General features: G+C 48.8%; 6 protein-coding genes and 1 non-coding gene across 7 annotated transcripts; 2 read left to right on the forward strand and 5 right to left on the reverse strand.

Moving 5' to 3' along the window:
* Window positions 1-1,424: 1,424 nt before the first annotated feature.
* On the reverse strand, window positions 1,425-2,294 carry TRUGW13939_02104 (uncharacterized protein; the record flags this gene model as incomplete). The annotated part of the gene is made up of 2 exons (XM_035485300.1): window positions 1,425-1,864; window positions 1,952-2,294. 2 exons carry the CDS (start codon window positions 2,292-2,294, stop codon window positions 1,425-1,427), a joined length of 783 nt encoding a protein of 260 aa, XP_035341193.1.
* A 522-nt stretch (window positions 2,295-2,816) lies between these two features.
* TRUGW13939_02105 (uncharacterized protein) lies at window positions 2,817-5,550 on the reverse strand (the record flags this gene model as incomplete). The annotated part of the gene is made up of 10 exons (XM_035485301.1): window positions 2,817-2,831; window positions 2,885-3,894; window positions 4,248-4,410; window positions 4,459-4,481; window positions 4,548-4,975; window positions 5,025-5,128; window positions 5,178-5,273; window positions 5,322-5,377; window positions 5,429-5,465; window positions 5,512-5,550. 10 exons carry the CDS (start codon window positions 5,548-5,550, stop codon window positions 2,817-2,819), a joined length of 1,971 nt encoding a protein of 656 aa, XP_035341194.1.
* Window positions 5,551-6,642: 1,092 nt separating this feature from the next.
* On the reverse strand, window positions 6,643-7,394 carry TRUGW13939_02106 (uncharacterized protein; the record flags this gene model as incomplete). Its single annotated transcript, XM_035485302.1, has 4 exons — window positions 6,643-6,897; window positions 7,203-7,241; window positions 7,297-7,332; window positions 7,389-7,394. The coding sequence occupies 4 exons, from the start codon at window positions 7,392-7,394 to the stop codon at window positions 6,643-6,645; spliced, it is 336 nt and encodes a 111-aa protein (XP_035341195.1).
* Window positions 7,395-8,479: 1,085 nt separating this feature from the next.
* On the reverse strand, window positions 8,480-10,096 carry TRUGW13939_02107 (uncharacterized protein; the record flags this gene model as incomplete). The annotated part of the gene is made up of 3 exons (XM_035485303.1): window positions 8,480-8,548; window positions 8,602-9,336; window positions 9,386-10,096. 3 exons carry the CDS (start codon window positions 10,094-10,096, stop codon window positions 8,480-8,482), a joined length of 1,515 nt encoding a protein of 504 aa, XP_035341196.1.
* Window positions 10,097-11,056: 960 nt separating this feature from the next.
* TRUGW13939_02108 lies at window positions 11,057-11,144 on the forward strand. Its single transcript has one exon. It is a non-coding gene; the product is annotated as a tRNA-Pro (tRNA).
* Window positions 11,145-11,384: 240 nt separating this feature from the next.
* On the reverse strand, window positions 11,385-12,935 carry TRUGW13939_02109 (uncharacterized protein; the record flags this gene model as incomplete). Its single annotated transcript, XM_035485304.1, has 4 exons — window positions 11,385-11,738; window positions 11,795-11,991; window positions 12,058-12,758; window positions 12,856-12,935. The coding sequence occupies 4 exons, from the start codon at window positions 12,933-12,935 to the stop codon at window positions 11,385-11,387; spliced, it is 1,332 nt and encodes a 443-aa protein (XP_035341197.1).
* Window positions 12,936-15,290: 2,355 nt separating this feature from the next.
* On the forward strand, window positions 15,291-16,627 carry TRUGW13939_02110 (uncharacterized protein; the record flags this gene model as incomplete). The annotated part of the gene is made up of 3 exons (XM_035485305.1): window positions 15,291-15,334; window positions 15,392-15,443; window positions 15,557-16,627. The coding sequence occupies 3 exons, from the start codon at window positions 15,291-15,293 to the stop codon at window positions 16,625-16,627; spliced, it is 1,167 nt and encodes a 388-aa protein (XP_035341198.1).
* Between the last annotated feature and the right edge of the window lie 312 nt (window positions 16,628-16,939).

The raw sequence follows: 16,939 nt of genomic DNA on the forward strand, positions 1-16,939 counted from the left end.
CGAATGGCTATAGGAGAATAACTCTGCAGGGGAAAAAGAGAAAAAGGAAAAACTCCGTCACAGACACACAAGGGGAGCGCAGGAGAAACAGATGCGAGGGGAGAGAGCAAGAGCAAGAAGAGAGAGAGCGAGAAGAGAGAGGAAGAGGAAGAGGAAGAGGGAAGGAGAACAGAGGTAGGTGCAAAGCAAGCGACAAGGATTTTCCCGCGAGCTTAGCGGGGGTGCGAGGAAGACTCTTGTCTCTCTCTAAGAATGACAAGAGCAGCAAACGCGAGTTGACTGGTTCGTTCGGCGGTATCCGTGCCGGATTGGCTGGCGGCCAGAGGGCGACCCACCCGCTCCCTGTATCATTGTATTTGAGATGTATGCCGCTTACTAGCCCATACGCGTATGTTTTTTGCGCTGCTTTGAGGCAACGTAATTTATTTATTATTATTATTATTATTTGTTCTATTTCTTCCGCGTCATATTGAATAATCCTGTCTTGATTATCATTATCATTACATCTCCGAGCATCGACTTTGGGCAGCAGTGGAGTCGCTGGAGCCGACTAGTGAGCTAGTCCCTTAGCTAATCGCTTTTATTAACCTGGTTTCAGCTATGTTGTGCATTGCTCAGTGTTGCTTTTAGTTTCAAGTTACGTATTCAATCGTGTCTTGAAGAGCGGCAGCCGGCAATTATTACTTAGCAAAAATCAATCAAATACCACCGCCGTCCCGACAGACTGGCACTGACTATACCTGGAATTACAAACCTTACACATCTTTACCATATTGAATAAATGACTGGTCAGACAGGCTCCATGCAGGTTGCCCTGAACAAGGGGGTCAGAGGCTATCCTGACGCGCTGTGATGTAACAATCTGCAAGGATCAGGGGCATACAGACTGCGGATAGTAGCATATCCCAACATTCAAGATTAATGAATTTATAATGTGTTCGGCCACTTCAACAGTTATTTTGGATGCATATAGAAGTGACCTCATAAAAACCAATCCGTTTTGTGGCACTAAGGAAAAGATCGAGATCTGCCGCGAGCAGCAGAGCTCACCAGACTTGCTACATGATGAACTGCTGCTGCTGCTGCAAGGACCGACTTCCTGAAGACACCGTTTTATGTGTGTGATGCATCTCTTTTCTCTTTGTTTCAGCGCGGATAACAATACCATGACGATACGAGACTACCACAAAAATGGAAAAAGCTGTAATCTATTTTTTCAAGCCCCATCGATGCCCCACTCGGACCAGTAAGAGCGCCGATTTAAGTGGAGAGTGGCTGAGGACTGTGTCCGTGCGCCTGCGATTGGCTGTGATATCATCAGACATCTATCACTTAGTATGTATACTGACTAGCATCGGTAGATGTAGGAATTGTATCAATTGATATATCAAGATCAAATAACAAGGATACCATGATACCGCCCACTAAACAACCAGCTCTGCGCCCTGGCCCAGCTCGTCTCCCAGATACTGTATCGTCTTTTCATATATCCTCGCCGTCTCCATCTCCCACAGCCCAGTCGGCTCGCCAAACCCATCAATATCCATATCATCATCATTTTCGTCGTCTTCCTCCTCCTCGTCATATTCTTCCTCACCTTCCCTCGCCTCCACAGCCGCAACCCGACACGCCTCTGCAATACTCTTAATCCTCACCTTCTCCGTCATACTCACCACATTCCTCTTCGACTCAAACCCGCTCAACGGCAACCCGGACTCGGCATCTTCGCCGGTCAGAAGACTGACAAACACCGAATCGAGTTTGCGTAGTAGACGGAATGTCGATTTGGGTGCAAATGGGTAGTCGGGCAGGTATGTGTTGACCAAGCCCGCCACGGAGATTAGATATGGGATTTGCAGTGGTGCTTTTACCAGTTAGTTTTTTTGGTTTCTTCCAAAAAATAAATAGAAGATGAAAAATAAATAAAAAAAAGGAGAAGAGCAGCACTGACGCGTCCCGCTAACCCACACAACATCAATCACACGCTCGATATCGCGTACCACCTCTCCGAACCCTTCATACCCACTAACATCACCGTCACCACCACCGCCGCCGTCAGCAGTACTCTCATCCGTATGCTCGTCAATATTCCTGCTAAACTTTTTCGCATGCCGCCGATTAATGCGCAGCATTTGCCCGTCAACGTGGTTGATCAGTGCCGTCTCTTTCATTGACCCCGGTTTGAGGGGGTGTGTGCGCTGACGCGGGAGGCGCGACGGGGTGATGGTGGATGCATTTGTTGCGATAGAAGGGGATGGTGAGGGGGCGACGTGGAGGAAGCCTCCTGCTGACATTTTTATCTTCTGTCTGATTGTATAGTCGCTGGTGATGTTTTTTTTATTTCGTGGTGCATCAGGTCGGTCAATGACATCAATTGATATTGATAATTAATAGCCGGCGGGGTCGCGTAAAGTTGCCGCTCAGCAATATACTACGATAGCACGATTGATAAATATATGCACTCAAGCCTCATTATTCCTATTCTATCATATATACTTTTCCTATCCTGATAACACTAAACAACATTAGCTGCATCCCATAAAAAACCCCAAATATAACCAGATCAAACGCAGTACATCAGAAAAGTGAGAAGATTATTGGTAAAGCTGGTTTTTGCAGGCACGGTACAAACACTCTGGGAATGGAATCCCCGAGGTCTATGCTACTATGGCCCCAGCGGACTCATCATAGAGAAAGAAGAGAAACAAGCGAGTAGTGACGATAAATCCACTTACCAGTTAACCAAACGCCTCCAAAGACAACGCCGACAATGCGAAGGAACAATGTAGAAAGAAAACCACACCCCCGAAAGAAAATCAGACTCCCTCGGGCTATAAGAAAATCAGTAAAAAAAAGTTCTCTAATCAGTAGAGAGAAAACCCACCAAAATCCCACCCTTCCGTCGTTTCAACTCTGCAATCTTCCTCTTATCTTCATCAAACTTCTTAAGTAACTCATGCTGCCTCTCCTTGCGTTTCTCTCGCATCTGGAATCGATAGAAATCGCCCAGTCCTTCCTCGCGCTTTTTCTGTTTTTCGACTAGCTCGCGCACTTCGTCGTCTCGCGCCATATCCGTTAGCTTGGGTCCCCTCGTCACCGTGATAAACCCATCTTCGTCGGGCTCTTGCTGCTTGCGTGCCGCTTCGAGTGCTCGCCTTTCCTCAGCCTGGGTGAATGTTTCCATATACCCGTTGACTATCGACAGCAGCTCGTCGGCTGGCGGGAAGCCGAGTTTGATATGCTTTTTATAGCGAGCCGGACCCAGCGCGGATATGCGGTGTTCCTCAATTCCTTCACCCCAAACGATTGTGTGTTTGTTTGATTTCCCTGCTTTCCGTGCTGCTTTCAGACTCGCCTCCATCGCCGGTTTGTCGACAAACGTGACAACCGCATGCGAGCCGCTCGCGTGTAATTCTCGATCCCATGTTGACGGAAACTCAAACGCGCCCAGCCGGTCCTCCAACTCATTGGCTGTCACTGTATGCCTCTTGCGTTTTTTTCTATTTTTGCTCTGATCCGTCTCCGTCGTCGTCTTTTTCGGCTGTTGTTGTTGCTGTCTTGACCCCCCAAACACCCCCTCAAACTGCACCTTCTCAACGCGGCCCGCAGACAACTGACTCGTAAACAAATGCCGCAGATGTGTTTCCGTCGTGTCTATGGGGATATTGACCAGAAACAGCGAGCGCGCGGCATCTGGGTCTGGAATGCGCGGCTCATGAGGGCGCACGTATAGGTAATGCGTGACGGGGTCGGGCAGTGCAGGTGCGGTCGGGAGTTGGATTGGCAGGACTGTGTAGCCTGATATTTCCGTGACGGATTTCTCTTTTTTGCTCTCCTTTTTAGGCATCGTAGCGATTGGGGTATTGTGATTGTGGTTGTGTGTCGAGTTTTTTTCTCTTTTGGTTCCGTGACGGAGGACAGGCTTGAAAAATAATTTGAGCGGAGCTTATCGTCTAGGGAAGGTTTACGCGAGGCCGCTGCGGCAACATCATTGGCTGTTGTATCTAGATGGAATGACACTTTGATCTTGATTGAATTCTTAAATATATAGCATGTAACAATGCATATCACATTCGTAGATCACGTAAATCTCTTACTTGGAAACAGAAATGGTGAAATTAAAATGTCTCATGCTTTATCCGGATCGTTGATGCCCCCGTTGGTAATGATGTACGTCGCTTCACGCTCAGGACAATCTATCAAACTCGAATTAGTTTAAATCGTACATAACTCAGAAGCCAACGAACCGGGAGAGTCTTGAATTTTCGCCACACGCTCGTCACCGCGTCCCTTTCGGAGAAGGACACGAGTAGTCGAGGCGTGCGCAAGAACATGTCCTCCCACAGGCTTGCGGCCGTCAGCGCCTGCGAAGAGAGCGCTCGCTCCAGGGTCACTTTGCACTTGATTTGTCTACCAAATTAGTCAATGGGCAATCACTATGAGGTGGTCGAGGCATACCATCAATACGCAGACGTTGAACTCTACGCAATACAAACCGTCAGCTCTCGTACAATCCATCCAAACGCAAAGAACGAGAACATTCCTACCTTCAGCCATATGTGCTAGTCTGATGAGAAACTGATTGAGCTTCTGCTGACGTTCGGCGAGCTCGCCACGGCCGCAAAAGTCGACACGGAAGCAATTCATGATGCTGTCGATGATCAAAAGCCTGTAATCACCGCCGACAAACTCCTTTGAAAGAGTGTTTAGCAATTCCAGCTGGTGTTCGCTGTTCAGTGCACGAGCATAGGCAACGTTCTCCTGCGCAGAGTCCGGGTCAACGCCAAAGCGCTCGGCGATTTGGGCTATACGCTCAGGTCTGAACGTTCCTTCGGTATCAATGTAGGCAACTTTACCCTCGCCACCGCCCATTTCTTTGGGCAGTTGAGCAATGACCGACATGGTATGCGACAGCTGTGTCTTTCCGCAGCGAAACTCTCCATATACTTCGCTTATGCTCATGCTCTGGAATCCGCTGGTTGCATGTGAGAACGGGAACCTTGGCAGGAAACAACGAGACTCACCCTCCAAGTATGGCATCAAACTGCTTACTGCCGGTTGAAATCTTGAACACCTTTTTGCGTTGGTGGCATAGTTCCATTGCTGTCATGAATCCGTTCGCAGTGGGCTGTAATTGTTAGTCATGCTCACTTGTAGCTAAGAGGCTGGTGTCCTACAAGGCATTTTTGAACAGCCTCTTTCACTTTCTCGACCTTGATCTCACTGAAGCCCTTGATCTTCAATAGGGACCTGCGGGTGGCTCCATGAACAGACTACAGGACGATCAGCGCGCGAGAAGGACGTAGTACGGACAAACGCACTGCAACCGTGTAGAAGCCATTGGCCTTGAGTTTGGTTATATCGGCGACTCCGATGCCTATTCCTGTCAGCAGGCGTACAGTCACATCTAAGTCTCAGGATGCAATACCATGGGCTTGGATGTTGTCAATGTCGACAATAAAGTCCTGCGCCGATTAGACATGATCTTGGATGCTAAGAACGGGCTCTTACATCTTCGTCGAACTCATCGCTCGCTGCAGAGGCAGGCATGATGGTGGCTTTTCTTCTTGGTTCAACAGAGAGAGGAGAAACAAAGAAGCACGACGGAGATTACGAGGAAGAGGAGAAGGTGCAAGAGGGAAGCTGCACAGGGACCGCTCCTTCCCTACGAAGAAGACCCTACAAATCACGTGGCACCTGGGAATCAAACTGTCAATTCTCGTCAAAAAAACTAAACTTCTTTCTGGTCAAACAAAAACCAGACCAGAACACAAGCGAGGGTACTTCCACATCATCCACACCCCATCCTCAAAGACTCCCACTCCGCAGTCAGTTCACACAAAACTCGTTCCGACTTGACAAATCCTCATCCACCACACTCCATTACTCAACGCGTCCTCAAATCTTGCCGGTTGCAGCTTCGGTGACTTTGCTTCGTTCCAACCAGATACAATTCATAACAATAGACGTCGATCATGAGATGACATCAGGGCGTGAGCCAAAGGCGTAAGTAAAGATCCAATAACCCATGCTGGATCCTGGGACTTTTCATTTTTCGTATTAATAAAGAAACTTTTCGGTGGTCGTCGAAGACATTAAAAAAAGGGTCGAGGCCAGAGATCTTCTGACTGAAGATATCAGAAGAGGCACGACATGGTATTGATGAGGGAAAAAACGGAATCGTGATTTTGAAAGGTTAATGATTGGCCGAGCCCGGCAAACCTAATACAAAAGGAAGAATGGGATGAGTTGATTTCGAAAAAGGATGTCGGTTTGCCCCTAAGCCACAGCAGTGGTAGGAGCAGCCACTGGAGCAGCAGCAGCAGAAGAAGCATCGGCCGAACCTTCAACAGCCACAGCTGGAGCAGCAGTCGAAGTCGTCGCCGGCGCAGGAGTACTAGTGGCAGCCGCAACAGGGGCAGCAGCGGCAGCAGCGGTGTTATCGTTAGCAGCTGCAGCAGCAACAGCGTTGCTCTCGTTGGTTGGGCAGTCACGAGAGATGTGACCGGCCTGGGAGCATTTGTAGCAGACCTTGCCAGCAGAGCTGAGCGGTCCTCCGTTGGGAGCAGTGCACTCGCGGGAAATGTGACCCTGAGGAACAGTACGTCAGAAACATTTTTTCTTTCTCTATCCAGTCCAAAATCAGTTACTCACTAGTTTACCGCAGGCGTAGCACTTCATGGCCTGAGCCTGGCAGTCGCGAGCAAAGTGGTTTGGTCCGCCACACTTGTAGCAGGTGGCAGCACGAGGATATCCTCCGAAACCACCACGGAAAGATCCGCCAAAGTTTCCACGGGAAGCATGGCCACCGCGGCCAGCACCAGGGCCAGCAGCAGGGCCGGGACCAGGGGCAGGAGCAGGAGCAGCACCCTGGGCGTTTGGGGTTGGGCAGTTGCGCTGTTCGAAGTTAGTGAACTGTTAGTTCGCTTTCTAAAACAAAGATTCACTGGGAACTTACAGCCAAGTGGCCAGGCTGGCCACAGCTATAGCACCGGCCGTTGGAAGAGCCGCCGTTCAAACGCAGGGTTGGGCAGTCAGCCTGAACGTGGCCCAGTCCCTGGCAGTGGTAGCACTGCTTAGCTAGAAGAGACTGTCAGAAGTGCTCTGTTCCAAGAGAGAGAGTCGACTCACTCTCAGTAGTGCGTGGTCGTGGACAAGCATTCGATTCATGTCCTGCATTAGCATCCATTAGCCACAAATACCGGTAACGCATCAGGTGATGTATATACCAGGTTCCTTGCCTAGAAACGGCCATTAGCAATGAACATGTGATAACTTTCTGACAGATAAACATACAGTTATAGCAAAGTCGCTCCGAAGATGAGCAAACCTCTACCTCTCGAGTCAGCTCCGATGCATGTATGCAACAACAGGTAGGCTCAACCAACCGGCATAATGACCGATATTGCCACACTTGTAGCAGGCACGACGAGACAACAACATCGTATTTAATCTTGTTCCTTTCTTTTCACTCTTCTGAAGTTAGCACGAAATGAATTATTCTTTCTGGTGAAGGTTGAGTTCGGGGTTGAGCGGCCTAGCGGGACAAAAAAATTTATATATGCTCGGGAAGGACCAGACGACACCGCCGTCCGGAAATGATCATTCATATTCGCTTCCAATGGTGATGCATTTTCAAAGCCTCTTTTCCCCCGCGAAATGGACCAGCAAAGGCAGGATAAAAAATAATGCTTAAAAAAAATAAGCTCAAAACTCACACTGGTCAAGCCACCTCTTAACGCGTCTAGATCTGCGGAGAAAATTGATTAATATTGGTGAACGTTTCAAGAACCTTGTGCGAAAAAACCACTAATAGCTAGTAGCCACCAATAAATATCCTTGACTTTTTGTTTTCGTCTCTTTCTTATTTTTTCATAACTAGCGAATCATAATGCATCATGCGATGGGTCATGGAGGGCGATGTTTAAAGGAAGAAAGGAAGATGGAAAGAAAATAGATAGATACTTACACGACACTTCAAAAACCTCAACTCACTCCTAGCCCACCAACAGACCACGAGCAAAATAAAAATAGAAAAAAAATATTCAACGAATAAAATATGTTTGTTTTTTCCCAGTAAGTAGAAAACGTAAGGGAAAGAAAAGAGAAGAAAAAGAAAAAGAAAATGGACCCCTCCACTACCGTAGATCCTCTCTTTCTCTCTACAGCCACACAGAAAAATTTCCTTGAGAGAAAACGGAAAAAAAAAACTTTACTTTTCCGTGCTTTTCCGAATTGCGTAAAGTGTGAATATTTTTTGCATTATCCCCAGATTGGCGTTGTGCACGGGCCGGATTGGGGGTCTAGCCCTTGGTTTAGGGCGATACAATAATATGGCATACAGCTTTTTTACAACATGCGTCATAGGCAGGTGTTTAACGATACATTAACATCTTCATTGTCGTATGAAATTAGTTATAAACTAAACAGCGCAGGGTATTCTCTCTTTTCTCCTTTTGATTTGTTTTGGTACATTTTTTTATTCCTTCTCGACGACAGCTGTTGCGCGGACTTCCTTGCCTTTCAAGAATTCTAGACCTTCGCCTCCCTGTAAAACAAAATTAGACATGGAAATAAACGACCTCTGAATGCAAAACTTACGTAGCTGATCAGCGGAGACACTTCGACGCCAGCGTTGTCGCCTTCGGTGACGACAATTCCGCCGGCTTGTTCAATCCAGCGCTTGCCCTGCAGCATAATATCCCTCTTACTCGTGTCTGGGTCGTCTTCACCCTTGCCTCGGGCATTCTTGAGCGGGGAGAATTCGTCTTCACGTCGGACCTCGATGCTGGCAAATTTGTCAAGCGGCGTGAGCGGGAACACGTCAAACACAAACTGTTCCAGCTTGATGCCGTTGGGCGATTCGGGCTTCACGGTTCCTCCCGTTGCTAAATCCACAGACGGGATCTTCTTGCGGGCTACGTGATGGGGCAGCTTGTGAACCCATGATTCGATCGATTCCAGGAATCGGAATGAGTAGTAGTGGTTGACAATATTGGCGGCGCGGAACTTGAGCACTCCCGGGTGTTCAGGGTCGATGGCTTCCGCCGTCGCCTTGTCAATCTCGGAATATTCCACCACGTCGGGCTTTCCGTTCTTCTGGAGAATCAATCCCACAGATTCGGTCGCATTTCGTTTACGCACCACCTTGGTGGCAATGTCGACGTTCTTGGAGGCTGCAAAGCCGATGAAGATCGGGTCTGCTACACGGGCAAGGCAGTTGTCCACACAGTAAGTATGGACGTGCTCGATGCCGCGTTTCCGCATATCTTCCCTGACGCCGGAGGTGATGAGGGCTTGGTAAATACCGCCGTTGCCGTCGGGAGCGACAGCAACCTGGTCCTTGTTAGTTTTTTCCTAGTTGAGCTGCCAATGTATAACGTACCTTGGACTTGCTCTCCAGAAGAATCTTTCCGTCATTGGAGATGCAGGGCAACACGCCCTGTTCAAAGAACTTAATGTTTTCCTTGTCGAGACCAAAGAAGTTGTTCTTCTGGAAAAACTCCTCGGTCGGCTTGTTGGTCGGACCACTGGTCATGACGTACCACGGCACCACTGCCTTCTTGTTGGACACCTTCTCTGCAAGGCCCTGGATCTTTGCAATGCGCTCTGCCTGGATCTGGAAGAGAGTCTTGTGGCTGGGAAGACCGATATCGAAGCACCCCTTGGGGTCCGAGCTGCCGAGGCGGGTGCCCTGCCCACCGGCCATGAGGACGACAGCCACCTTGTTCTCCGCGACAATCTTGAGACCCTCATCGTAATATCGCTGCAAATCGCTAGGATCCGAGTCTAGAACGGATGCTGTAGCCGACGCGGGCAGAGGTTCGAGCTTGGCGGGCTCAGATGAGGCCTTGGGCGGGTTGAGAGCGATGTCGGCTAGCTCGTTGATGCGGTTGGGGTTAAAGGTCTGGAGCTGCTGGAAGAGCAAGCCCTTTTCGGCGGACTGCAGCTCTTCGTAAAAAGTAAAGACGTGGCCCTGACCGGCGCTCTCGTATTTGGCCTTGAGCTGCTGGAACTCCTCAGCAGAGGGCTCGCTGGGGCCATCCTGAGCTTTGCCCTGGATCTTGCTCAGGATGTTTTGGACAACGGCAGCCATTTTGGGTTGGTGCGGGGAAGATGCTCAATTGAAAGGGATAACACAACACAGCACTCAGCACGGTGCCAAGAAAGAGAAATAGATAGAAAGAAGACTGGAATTGAATTGACTCGACACCGGTCTTGCAGGACGGACGTCAAGGATAAAATAAGAAGAGAGTTGAAGCTCGGTCGGTTGTTTATGTCTCAGATTATTCCTGGGAACAAAACAGCCCACACCGCCCAGCAGCTAATGGCGGGAGTGATTCACATGCCGCCGGCGGGGCGCTTTACCTAGTCAAGCCCCAAGTGGGTCCCCGGCCAATGGGGATGCTGCCCTTGGAACGAGGGCGGACAGACAGCCAATAGCCTGTCTGACTGCCCGCCGAAGCGGGGCACGTGGAGGGGCAAATCGTGGCGTAGTCCAATGGCCTGGCAGATGTAGTATCATTTTTCTTGACGTATATATTTAGATTATTATTACTATTATGTATTCTTAGACACCTGAGCGTCATGTCGCATTCTATGTTTCAAAAAGGAATCGGTTGGTATAACGTCAGAATTTGGCAGACTCAGCTACGGGAATTGGACTTTGACAGGGCGGACTCCTGTGCTTATGACGCATTCCAGTCCTTCGTACTACTGGTATCTACTACATTAGTACATATCACGCTATTTAGCGGCAGAATGGGGTCAATGGACCAACTGAGAAAAAGGGGCTCTGTGACTATCGATTGTTGTGGCTGTACCTTGGTCTGTGGCTTGTTACGTGAAGGGATGCTGACAGGAATGGTTTTGGCACTATTAAGTCCCCCCTAAAAAATTTTCATACTACCTAGAAATAAATCAATAATACTAGAAGTACTACTAATAATAAAAGTGTGAGGAAGTTGTTGTAAAAAGCAAGCAACTGGCTTTCTGGTTGGTAGAATGGATCTTGACATTACGTCAGATCTAGATTCAAATAATGACCTCCGGAGCCGCCTGGATAGTTCAGAGGTAGAATTCTTGTTTTGGGAACAATCAGTCTAAATTATAAGAGGTCCTGGGTTCAATTCCCAGTTCAGGCCCGATATTTTTGTATATTTTTGTGGCCTAGGTCAGGAATTCCCTCCCCTTAAGCTTTGTTTCTCTCTGCATGTTTCTTTGTGCACTAGGTATCGCAGCGAGATATTACTCCGTATTTCCAGCTGAATGCCAACGATGTACATTCCAATTGGCCAATGCGCAAGTAAGCAACGCTCATCTTGTTGATTCATAGATTTTTATTATTACATCACATTTTGATTCCAGTAATCGTATCGTACATTTCACCTGCGCTGTCGGTCTTGTTCTCTGCGATTGTAAGATCCCCGACCCCTCTCGCGACCCCCATCTCGGTCATGGCGCCGTCGGTCATCACGTCTGTCATCATCTCTACCTCGGTAAGACCCCTGCCGGGGGCTACGACTGCGTGACCTTTCAGGCCGTGCTGATTTGGTGTCCGTGTCTGGACGCCGGCGCATCTCGTCCTTGTCAAAGACCATGCCGTAACGGTCAGGGCGACCACGGTTGTCAGCAGCACGGTATTGGCGTTTCCGTTCAAGACTCGATATACCGCCGAAGCCGCCGCCTTGTCGTTTGGAAATCGTAGCTTGTCGCCAGGTGTCGGAGAGCTTGGAGACCTAGAAACCAGAGGTTCAGTATAGACCGTCAAAGAAGAACGAGGAGACCAGCATACACTCTGTGAGAAATCGACGTGAATTCGATGATCGTCAATCAAGACGCCCTCCATCTTGAAATAAGCTTGCTCACAGTCCTTTTGGTTGTCGAATTCAATAAACGCATATTGCAAACTATCTCCTGTTCGTTTGTCGCGAATCACTTCACACGACAGGATCTGTCCAAAGCGACTGAAGATCAACTGTAAATCTTCGTCTACAATGACGTTAGTTAGAGAGATATATATAGAGAGAGAGAGAGGAAAAAAGGAATTGGGCTCACCCTGAGTGACGGGATTGAGTTTGCAGACAAAAAGCACATTCTCTGGGGGCTTCACTTCGGCAAAAGGAAGGTCTCCCACCATTTCCAGAGTCAAAGCTTGAGCTCGTGCTTCCCGTTCTCGTCGAAGTTTCTCCATTGCTTCTTCATCCATGTCTTCGTCCAGATCTTCGTCATCGGCGATCCGAACGGTGGCTAATTGGGCCTTGGACGGCACCGGGCTTTCAGGAGGTTCATTCAGGCCGGGCGGGTCGTCATAAGGATCATCGAGAATCACTGTGTGCCGGATACGAATATCCTTGAGAGGTCTACCGTTGTCATCGATAAAAGACTCATTTATCTTCTCAAGGACATCGAAGCCTTCAACCACCTTGCCGAAGATGGCCGCCTTGCCATCCAGGTAATCCAGACTATCGCCCAGCGTAATAATGAACTGACTGCCCGCCAGACGCTCATCCGGGTCAGTCGAAGAGGGTGCCGTTGCCATGCTCACGGTTCCCCTTTCTGTGTGTTTTAATTTGGGCGGTATTTCAACGGTGAACGTTTTGTGCGAAGGGCCGCGCAGGAGACCCCATATCGAAGAGCCACCATCGCTGTCGGAGGAGCCAGGTCCGATTGGATCGCCAGTTTGAAACGTGAAATTCTTTTGGACACTGTGCACCGGGGAAAAGTTGTAATACTTGACTTTGCATAGCTTGAGGAAGCTAACAGGGAGATCTTAGTTCACATTCAGTTACTTTTTGCTTGTACGACAAAACCGACAAGCACTTGGGAGGGGGGAAGAAAAAAGGGGCGACTCACTTTTCGCAGGCCTTGGGAGACACGTCCACCAGCAGGTCGATGACCAGGTCACCCAGCGAGGTCTCGAGTAGCACGCTCATGGTGGTGGTGGGAGGGCGCAAACCCCAGACAACGCGGCGCGATCGTTGTGTGCACAAATGCCAGAGACACGGCAGGGAGGCGACTTCGATGTGTGGAAGGATGTAATCGTTCTATTCTTTGTTTTGACGTGAGCTTTCTTTTCAGCGTGGGAGCACAGTGTGAGAGTCGCGGGTAAAGGTTCAGGTTTACCTTGAGGTGCGACGCCAATAAAACGAGCGACTCCGAGGCTCCGCGGCGGGCGCCTTCCGCACCAACGGTCTCGGCCTAGGATGATGCCTTCTGCTCCCTCCATGCACGCGCTCTGCTGCGTCGCACAAGGCCCATACAGTCTCTCTGTTGTGCTAGTGACCTATTTCCACGCAAATTCGTGTGTCGGGTTCAGCGAATTCCGACTGCTTGTCGAAAATGGACGCCTGTAACGCCAGCAGTCGGCATCGGAGGCTGGTCCTCTGGAGTCATAGTCCGACTGGGCTTGCCCTGGTTTTCTGCTCCTCATGGCCATACAGTTGTGCTATTTAAGGCAGCTGTTTCCTGCAATAGCGTGCTTGTTTTTAAACAAGGCTGACTTGGGTCACGCAAAGACCCGTTCTGACCAGGGGCCAACCTCCCCATATAGCTGTCGACTGTTCGCAATTCTGTTTTTGGACTCGAACAGGGGAAGTCGGTTGGGATCACAATAACCGTGCAACTCGATTACGACTTGGCCTTGGCTTTGCAGCCAATCTGGTTCAATGGCCATTCATGATGTGCTAAGACCTTGAAAAAAGGACCATTCAGCTACGTACGCCGTTGCGGTTAATTCCCGACCACGCTACCAGCTCAAAGTGAGACAATGATGATTCTACTTGTGGAGGGGCCTGTAGAGATATTACGTCCAGAGCTGCGCCGTACCAGCCATGTATCCTTTTGTCCCCCGGTGAATGACAAAACGAAATCATACCCTGGCAAATTTTACCACCGTGTAAGACCTTTTGAGAAACACGGACAAAATAACCTTATTCCGGACACAAGCTGTCCAACAGCTTTAACAGTATATTGTGTCATTGCTTTACGTGTGGAGATTCAAGATTCGATTTCTAGAACAAGACTATGGGATAGCGGCATGGCTGGGCAATGTGGGCTTTGTGGTTTCTGGCATCCCAGGCCAGCCCGATGAGCCTCATGAAGAACATTGATCGAAAACAACACTCACACGGGGTCTTTTTCTTACTTCCCAAAACTAACGCTACATCCATTGGATCAGGGTCGCCGATATCCCTGTCTGGATGGGTCCGGGACACGTTCATGATGGTTTGAGATGATTCAGAACAGAGAACAGGGGCATCCAACGAGCTTAGGCCATGCCGATAGCGAACAACCATGTATGTGTAACCGCCAATCATTTTTTTTCCGGCTTCCGTGTTTGCTTGATTTCTGGGCATCGCAGCCAGCGGAGATCCAATATCCCTGTCGGGAGGCTTATAGTAGTCAATACGCCGCGTTCTCTAACCTTTCTTCTTCGCCTTTTCTTTTCTTTTCTCTTTTCTCCGGTTACATCGTCTAGTAAGACCCACTCTAGGTCTTGTGCTGTACCGGAACCCCGGTCGCCTGAGAGCCATTGCCATTTTCTGACATGGTTAAGCCACGTTGACAGTGGCATCTCTTGACCATGCTTGATTAGGCTTTTACACATGGGCATTGTCATTCTATACTTTCTCAGAGAGGTCTTGCTCTTGGAACCGACACACCTGCAAGGTGCGGTGTGACAACAAGTCTGTGAAACAAACTCCAATATATGAGCCAAGGCAATGACCCAATCTGCGAGACTACCTATCCGATGTATCTTGTGGATATGCTTTCCTCTCCAGATACCCACTCTCTCAAACAGACGTGTCCCAGTTCCACCCAGTACGACAGACCCTAACCATACCAGTCACTCTAGCCTGAAATGGGCGATTCAAACCCCCAGTTGATGGATACTTCCGACATCAGTCAATTTTGTACTGGTGGACAACCCCGGATATACCAACAGTAATGTAGCAGGTTGAATCTATGATTTCTTTTGGCTTATAGATAAGTCTTGTCCTGGGACAAGACTATCTTGTATATCCGTAGCTTCTTAGCTTTTTGTTTTGCTATCTCCCAGATGCACTTGGACTTTATCAAATTCTACTCTTCTTCTTCTTGCTTGTCCCTCTCTACTTACTTTTGAGAGACAAGCTGAACATACCTTAAGGCAATGTGCCGCAGATTGCTACATGAAGCTCCTGAACGAGGCTCGCCCAGACAACGAGACTCTTCGCAGGCACATACCAAACGACATTCTGTCGTAAAGCAAGAGATGAGGCGAGCGAGCACAGACCCAGTTTCCTCCCATGGGGATCCGAACACCAAACCAAAACGCCGAATACAACTGGCTGTATGTTAACAGTTTTATGATCTTTTCATATATGGAACTGGCCGCTAACTGATGCAGTGCACACGCTGTCGGCAGCGAAAGATCAGATGCAGTGGCGAATCACCTGAAGGTCTAGGATGTGAAAAATGCCGGGAAGCAAATAATGTAGACTGCGTGTTTCTGAGAGTAGGATTGGCCCTTTTTTTCTTTCTTTCCAGAATGCTTATTCACTGATACAACCAGGCAGGATCAACAGCGATAGAGGCACAACAAAGCACCCAGGTGTATAGAACTCTTCACCCAATGATGAGTAGCAGCAGCAATCTTGTCACGACTATGGTTCCGTCTCCTTATGGCAGTGACTCTTTGCAAAGTCTTCCCGCAGCGATGTCTACTTCTTCATCTCCGATGCTGCATACGACACAATCACAGTCCTTGTCAGATATGGGCGGCCATTACAGCCCGCCTAGTCCCTGGCCCAGAACAGGTCCAGTTTACCAGGTCAGTAGCTTGGTTGAGGACGTCTATGCAGCACCGTATGACTCTTCTTCGAGCTCAGCATACGTCCACCCAGGAAGTTCGGCAATCAGCTATACGGGAGGAGGATATCGTAGTTCTTCTCCTCCATCGAGGGAGTGGGAAGCCAGCGGAAGCATGCTTCAATCAGCAGTTCTCTACAGCGAACCTGACATTGCTCCCTCTTCTTCCACGAGACAGAATTCATCGCCCTCGAGTGACATCCCATCTCTATTTCCCGTTGTGAACATGCTCTCCACGGGAGACGCACCCATCATCGGTGGTGCGAGCAGCAGCACAAATGACTCGGAACTGATTGGATCCGGACTTCCTTTCATGGCAAGCGAATACTTCGCATATCCCATGCACAGACCGAATAGCACAACAACGTCTTTTCGACCCAGGTCTTCTTCTACTTCTATTACCTCTGTGGTACCACCGCTCAAGTCGGATTTGTCAACGTCTCCATTCTACGTAAACGATCCTCATGGCTCTTCTTCTGCAGTAACAGCAGCAGCAGCAGTCCCGATGAACCCTGTATATGACACAGTGGAACAATCGAACCCGTCGGAAGGGTCACTAGTGATGTCGTCCATGAGCGCCGGTCTGAAGGAAAGCCCGAGCGAATCCGGCTCTTACGAATATGTGAATGGTGAGCAGCACTACGGCAATGTTGAAGCGGACAACAGCAGTACTAGTGCTATACTAGGAAATCAGCAGGAGTATGACCATTTCAAAAAGTCGAACGACGATCCGGCGGTCACGTACAATGATGCGTTTGAAGGGTTTTTGCAGTAATCTTTCTTCGGCAGGTCCGAATGTGGCGAGCAATCATGAGTATTAACAGTACCGCTTTTCATTATGGATCCCTTCGTTTCCGCCTCTTTTTAAATATACAAATTTTCACCTATATTTGATGCATCGGTTATAACCTTGATGCCTGCACAAATCTTCCAGAGCATGTCACTCATTTGTTCAACATGGCAAACCCTGGGGTTCAGGAAGTATACGAGCTTCACTAATCAGTTTTTTTCTCTATATGTTTTGACTTGTTTTCTCGTTCATTCCCTCTCGTTACACTGTCATAATTTGCTTTCTTACATGTATACC

Source organism: Talaromyces rugulosus, chromosome I (assembly GCF_013368755.1).
Source record: "Talaromyces rugulosus chromosome I, complete sequence".
In the NCBI taxonomy this organism is placed as follows: domain Eukaryota; kingdom Fungi; phylum Ascomycota; class Eurotiomycetes; order Eurotiales; family Trichocomaceae; genus Talaromyces; species Talaromyces rugulosus.